This window comes from Oncorhynchus mykiss, chromosome 32 (assembly GCF_013265735.2).
Source record: "Oncorhynchus mykiss isolate Arlee chromosome 32, USDA_OmykA_1.1, whole genome shotgun sequence".
NCBI classification, from domain to species: domain Eukaryota; kingdom Metazoa; phylum Chordata; class Actinopteri; order Salmoniformes; family Salmonidae; genus Oncorhynchus; species Oncorhynchus mykiss.
The window spans coordinates 40305174-40311933 of record NC_050572.1 but is presented as its reverse complement, the minus strand read 5'-3'; the positions used below and the strand labels follow the sequence as shown (position 1 = coordinate 40311933).

The 6760-nt window shown below is 41.1% G+C and overlaps 1 protein-coding gene across 1 annotated transcript; it reads left to right on the top strand.

Annotated features, from left to right (window-relative positions):
• The first annotated feature begins 2436 nt into the window (after nt 1-2436).
• LOC118946520 (extracellular matrix protein 1-like) lies at nt 2437-3732 on the top strand. The gene is made up of 3 exons (XM_036971662.1): nt 2437-2738; nt 2908-3167; nt 3299-3732. Exons 1-3 carry the CDS (start codon nt 2666-2668, stop codon nt 3500-3502), a joined length of 537 nt encoding a protein of 178 aa, XP_036827557.1. The 5' UTR covers nt 2437-2665; the 3' UTR covers nt 3503-3732.
• The last annotated feature ends 3028 nt before the right edge of the window (nt 3733-6760 follow it).

Below are 6760 nucleotides of genomic sequence, written 5' to 3'. Positions count from 1 at the left end.
ACAGTGAATGTGGCCGAGTTACAGTTTTGACTTAAATCTACATCTAGCAATGATCAACAACCAATTTGAAAAGAATAATGGGCAAATGTTCCACAATCCTGGTGTGGAAAGCTCTTAGAGACAGCTGTAATCGCTGCCAAAGGTGATCTACAAAGTATTCACACATCTGAGTCAATACTAACGTAAATTCGATATTTCTGTATTTAACTTTCAATACATTTGCAAAACTTTCTGAAAACATGCTTTCATTTTGTCATTATGGGGTATTGTGTGTAGGTGGGAGAGGAAAAAAATCGATTTTATCCATTTTGAATTCAGGCTGTAACACAACAAAATGTGGAATAAGTCAAGGGGTATGAATACTTTCTGAATGCACTGTATGAGTGATACAGCATGGTCACATTTAATTTGCTCTTCTAAACCTACCCTTTGGCGTGACTTCCAGTAGCAAAAGTAAATCTATTTAGTTTTTAAGTGGAGATCTCTCAACAATCATTCTCACGATAGCACATTGGTAATAGTAAGTGACAAACATAAGTAGGGCTGGGCATGGTTAAAACCAGGTTATGCAAAAAAGAAAGATGTGAAACTTAGCCCTACATAGTATGTCACCCTAGATTTTTTGATGATGCAACACCAAATTAACATCCTGAAGTATAATCTGTGCGGCTTTCAGTTGAGCAGAAATAGGAAGGAGAAAAAGGAGACACTTTTTTAAAAGCCAAGGCAGATATTATTTTTTAACAAGAATTCTGCCTGAAAGATCTAACGTTGACCAAGTTTAAAACGTAGGCTATGAGTAAAAGGAACGTCTGTGGTGGAACTTTTATGCGTAGGGTATAAGGTCGTTATAGAAGGTGATCTTAATACTGTAACACATGGGAGTCAAACTCATTCCATGGAGGACCGAGTGTCTACGGGTTTTGGTTTTTCCTTTCAAATGAGACCAAAAAGTAATAAATAAATAACCAAACAAATATTTAAAAATGTGAAAAAGACCTAGACAACAAGGTGAGGGAAGTCCCTTACTAATTAGTGACCTTAATTCATCAATCAAGTACAAGGGTGGAGCGAAAACTCACAGACACTCGGCCCTCCGTGGAATGAGTTTGACACGTTTTGGAACAGAAGCAAACGACCGGAAGGCAAGTTCGAATCAATTCTCAATCTTTGTTGTATTATGAAATGTAAATGTGATGTGATGCATTGATGTTCATCATCGCTTTTCATCCAAAAAACAAGCTAAATATAAACAAAATAAATAATCTAAAGCCTATTGAGCATGAAATAAACACACACAAAAGCAACCAAACAAGATATGATGCAAAATGACCATCTCATGAAAGAGAAAAAGAATCAGAGCTATGGTTTTAAAGCTGATCTTGTAAAAAAAAGAAGGTTAAAATCTTGGATGGGCGATCAATGGGTAGCTGTAGATCGATCAATTCTCAGTTGGTGCTGCCCAGCCTATTATTATTTTCTCATTTGCTGTCCAGCCTACTGTTAATTTCTCTTTGTGGATATAATGTGGAAAATCTAATGTTTTAAAGGTACAAATTCAACATATTTTATACAGATTTGTTTATGTTTAAATTTGGTTACCATAATAATGACATAATCCTGTTGTTTAAATTTCGCCCTCAAAACAACAGTTTGACTTTTTTCAAATGCAATATATTTTCCACGTCACAATACGTCGACAAATTACATTGAAACAATGTTGAGTCAACCAGTTTGTGCCCAGCTGGAAGGCACTCTGAGAAATTATATTGGAGGCGTGGCTTAGTTTCAGTTAGTTATTTTTGTCCACCCGTGAGTGGAAGTGTTGTATCAGTTGAAGTGGTCTATGGTAGAGGTACACTTTTACACTTTCAAAAAACAAAAGGCTTTGTCACTGTGGTGGTTCCTATAAAGGCTAAATGTACCTTTCTAAAAGCATGATTTGTACCTGTGGCCTATATGTAAGAAAGGTACTATCTGAGGTACACACTGGGGCACAATTATGTACCTATAACTAAAGGTACAAAGGATGTAACCTTACAGTGCACCACCCCAGTGACAAGCATTTGTACCTCTTTAGGAACAAATCTTAAAGAGTGTAGTACTTAAAGTCCAACAACTATGAATGATAGGCTAACTGGCTAAATATGGCAAAAGGCCTACATGTCAAGCCCAAAGAAGTGGATATATGACTCGATGGATTTGATTTTATTAGGATCTCTTTCAGTCCTCATTTGGGCTAATCCTACAAGAGGCCTTATACATTCAAATACAATTTATAATACAATCACATTTTCACATACAACACACTGTTACAAATGGAGGAAAGGTTAACAAAGCAAACATTTGCAATGTAATCCAAGATTTTGAGGAAAGACCGAACAGTACTCATTTGATTACTGGTACTAATCTGTGACGTACTCAGTACTTGCCGTTTCCTTTTCCAGTATCTACACCCTGCTCGCATCATTTCACATTCATGAGAGTGGCACGCCCCGGGACTCACTCCCCCTACCATCTGTTGGATAAAAGCAGGTTGAAGATGAGGACAGTACAGCTTGGACAAACTTGAAGGAAAGCAGAAGACTTCTATCTCCCACGCAAAACTTCACAGTAGAGCAGAACAGAGTTTTTTTTTTCTAACAAAAACAACAACAAACAAAACATGATTTTGGCTGGATTTTTCGCACATTCTTGGTTACTTGCACTACTGACTCTTGATTGTGCCAAACTTGGAGGTATTGTATAATGTTTCTATACATTTAACATTTTGAAAGGGATTACACTCAAATGTATTATTTGTCTGCTATGAAACAGATTGTCTGAATGTATCATGTTTTTTCAAGCTCCCTCTCTTTTTATCCACACATTTTCTTCACACTTTTGCTCTGTCTCTTCTATTCACAGGTACCCAGAATTTTAGCTCTCTGCAGGAGCCTGACGTCCCTTTCCCTCCTGCACGCCCAACCCTACAGAATCTTGCTGCCATATGTCACTATGGACAGAGTCGCCCCCGGTATCCACCTAGCTTCTTTCCTCGCTCTGGTGTCAGTTTTTTCCGGCGCTGTGGAAAAGCCATCAATCGTTTGGAGTCTTGGTACAGTATGTGCTGCAGTGGAGAAGTCGCCCAGCAAAACGTCCAGATCCTGTGCTGTGCTCAGCAAGCTGTGAGTTGTGTGTGTGTGTGTGTGTGTGTGTGTGTGTGTGTGTATTTATTTATTTTATATGAAAATATTGCATATTGGAATTATTTATTTTAAGTTATTCTGTACTTTTCTCTATGTTTCTGTCCTTGCAGTGGCAGAATGCACTCTCCGTGTTCTGTGTCGAAGAGTTTGCCGTAATGACCAGGGCATACCCGTGCTGCAGGAAGAGCGGAGAGGCCAGGTGGAGCTGCTTTAACGATGAACTCCCAAACCCCTTTTACGAGCCCACTGCAGGCTACATGGCCCCCCAGATGCCTCATGAACCAGGGTTCACCTGGAAGCCAAACACATGTTAGAGGCCACATGACTACAATATTTTGTATCACCTGAGCTTTTGTCTAAAAAACACCTCATGTTTAATCTAATGATTGATTACTATTTCTGGACCGACTTTATTTGGATGGTATATTTAAAGGTTGGGGTTAGAGATAATAAGTGTGTTGATTAGAGATAGTAAGTGTGTTGATTAAAGTTGATCTGTACACCTTTTCTTGCCACTGAAAAATACAAATATTATGCAAAACTTTTTGCAACCCTCTTATTGTCATGATAATTAATTGCACATACCTACTACCACTGCCAAGTGTCGCTGTTGTTCCAACAAACTGACTGAATTTGATGTATTTTTGGTATAGTTACCTGCGGGCTGGATTGTATGGGTACAAATTCCTGATAGTTCTTAAGGAATTTGTAGTTTACTTTCAGACATGTTATGTAGCACTATTGTTTTATTTATCCGTTATTTTACCAGGTAAATTGACTGAGAACACGTTCTCATTTGCAGCAACGACCTGGGGAATAGTTACAGGGGAGAGGAGGAGGATTAATGAGCCAATTGTAAACTGGGGATTATTAGGTGACCGTGATGGTTTGAGGGCCAGATTGGGAATTTAGCCAGGACACCGGGGTTAACACCCCTACTCTTCTCTGTTTCTATTGGATCACTTCAATATGGTGTTCTTCCACGCGGCAGGATACATTCCGAGTAAGAATTTCAGATCAGTCCAGTGTACCGAGTAGTGCTGCAGCTGACCGACCACCTTAAATATCTGCAGCTGCACTACTTCCATCTTTTCCTTTTTTCGACTCCTTCCAGGGAGGATTCGCTTTGTAAGAGGGCTATGTTAGAGTGTATAAGCGCAGAAGTATACACGCAGCTATTCAATAGCTTGGAGCAGCTAGCTAGCCTCTCCATCAGGGTCCTTTGCTGTCACCCCACTCGGTTTGGCTTGTGCCATCTCTTATGGGTTTCGTCCTTGTAACAGTGTACCAACGTGTGTGATACTCGGTTTGGTCTACCACTATTGCGGCACTGAGGGTTTGTCTTAGTTGTGTGTGACATGTCTGTCCACCGGAAGCCTCCCGGTTATAGCCTTTGGGTTCAGGGACCGCACCTACCCCGCAAGATCGGGAGGCTGTGCAACTTTCACTCGGCAGGCCAGCAGTTCTCCCCTAACATGCTGACCACACCATTCACGTTTCGTGCGTGAGCATTGCAAACAAAAGTACACGTGTTATTCAATCATTGCACCCACAATTCTCGCGCGCCTCTGCGTGGCCAGCCGCTAAAATATAAATAAGTTCTATTTGTGACGCTCAACAAGTCCTTCCCATCGGTTTTTAGGAGCAGTTGAACTCGGAAGTTTATATACACCTTAGCCAAATACATTTAAACTCAGTTTTCACAATTCCTGACATTTAATCCTAGTAAAAATTCCTTGTCTTTTTTACTTTATCTTTATTTAACTCGGCAAGCCAGTTAAGAACAAACTCTTATTTTCAATGACGGCCTAGGAACAGTGGCCTTCTGCCTTGTTCAGGGGCAGAATGGCAGATTTGTACCTTGTCAGCTCAAGGATTTGAACTTGCAACCTTTCGGTTACTTGTCCAACACTCTAACCACTAGGCTACCTGCCCCCCTATCTTAGGTCAGTTAGGATCACCACTTTATTTTAAGAATGTGAAATGTCAGAATAATAGCAGAGGGAATGATTTCTTTCAGCTTTTATTTCTTTCATCACATTCCCAGTGGGCCAGAAGTTTACATACTCAATAGGTATTTGGTAGCATTGCCTTTTAATTGTTTAATTTGTGTCAAATGTTTTGGGTAGCCTTCCACAAGCTTCCAACAACAAGTTGGATGAATGTTGGCCCATTCCTCCTGACAGAGCTGGTGTAACTGAGTCAGGTTTGTAGGCCTCCTTGCTCGCACACGCTTTTTCAGTTCTGCCCACAAATTTTCTACAGGATTGAGGTCAGGGCTTTGTGATGGCCACTTCAATACAGTCATGTTGTGGGTGTGCAGGATGAGGATAAGAGGGAGCTCTTGCCGTGGGCCTATACCCACTTGGGATTGCTGTATCACCGTGGTCCTGAACAATGCAGTGGACATGCTTTCAAGAGACGGCCTACCGTGGGGGGGGGGGGGGGGGGGGGGGGGGGGACAGGTTTGGACAGGTTTTGGAAAAGCACAGGTGGACCTGTTAGCATTTCAGGAGAACACTCATTGCCCCAGCAGGATATCCATGTTGGTCTCTATGGGTCTGGATGCCCTCGCTCACTATTGGTGGCCAACGCCGCTTTACGCATTCCCATTATGTCCCCTGATCACAGCTACGCTAGTCAGGGTCATCTTGACTGGTCACCAGCTGCTCTTGATAACTCCATGCTGGTCGAGACGGTTCAGCCTTCTGTTGTCTCTCCTCTCGGGGACCAGCTGCCATTTCTATTCACCTCTTCAATCTCACGCTCTGCTCTGCCCTCCTCCAGATTACCTTGTCTGCCCTGAACGGTGCCATCCAATTGGGCAACCACACTGTGGGTAACCTGAACCAGAAGCCTGAGAGTGATGTACTCATGCAGGACTTTGAAGTGGTGGAGAGCATCTTTTTCCCCAAGTGTGTGTGTTGTTTATAGAGAGGAAGGTATAGAGGGAGTAGGAACGAGTATGGCTTTCTGTTAAGTTATGTCCATATTGCAAGTTTAGGTAATAAGGTTTATAAAGAATATCTTGGTATTTCGAAATACTGATGGTATGACTTTCAATATTGTAAAAAAGTGCTATGCCACTGCTTATAACTTAAAGTTAAGTATAACTATAAGAAATCTAAGATGTGTCAAATGAATTATATCAAGCTCAGGGTCCCAGCTATGCATTTGGTTTGCTAACTTTCTAGCTAGGTGACTAGATGTCAAGATCAAGCTTCTTGGTTACAGCAGAGACAATCATCCCCTCCTAGATCATGATCCCTGTTGCCTAAATTGTTTTTTGCGCCCCCCCCCCCCCCCTCAAAAACATTTGTATTTTATTTTAGTATTTTTTATAAATAGTCCCCCTTGTGTGCACATTCGGTATTAGTGTATACACCGATATGGTACAGAAACGATGTGATGGTATGAAAATCTGGATACCGCCCAACATCATGTGACATTACGGAATAGATTAATTAATGTTGTTGATTAATTAGCGACTGTTGTAAAATCGATATTCTTTGAGTTCATTTGGGAAATAGAAACTCAAAGCTAAAACTTTCACATGGTGCCCCAGGTTAATG

Excerpts from the sequence above, each read along its gene's own strand:
- LOC118946520 (XM_036971662.1), top strand. The coding sequence starts at position 2,666 with ATGATTTTGGCTGGATTTTTCGCACATTCTTGGTTACTTGCACTACTG. Across the intron at positions 2,739-2,907 it reads TGATTGTGCCAAACTTGGAG|GTACCCAGAATTTTAGCTCT; the intron begins GTATTGTATAAT and ends TTCTATTCACAG. Across the intron at positions 3,168-3,298 it reads TGTGCTGTGCTCAGCAAGCT|TGGCAGAATGCACTCTCCGT; the intron begins GTGAGTTGTGTG and ends CTGTCCTTGCAG.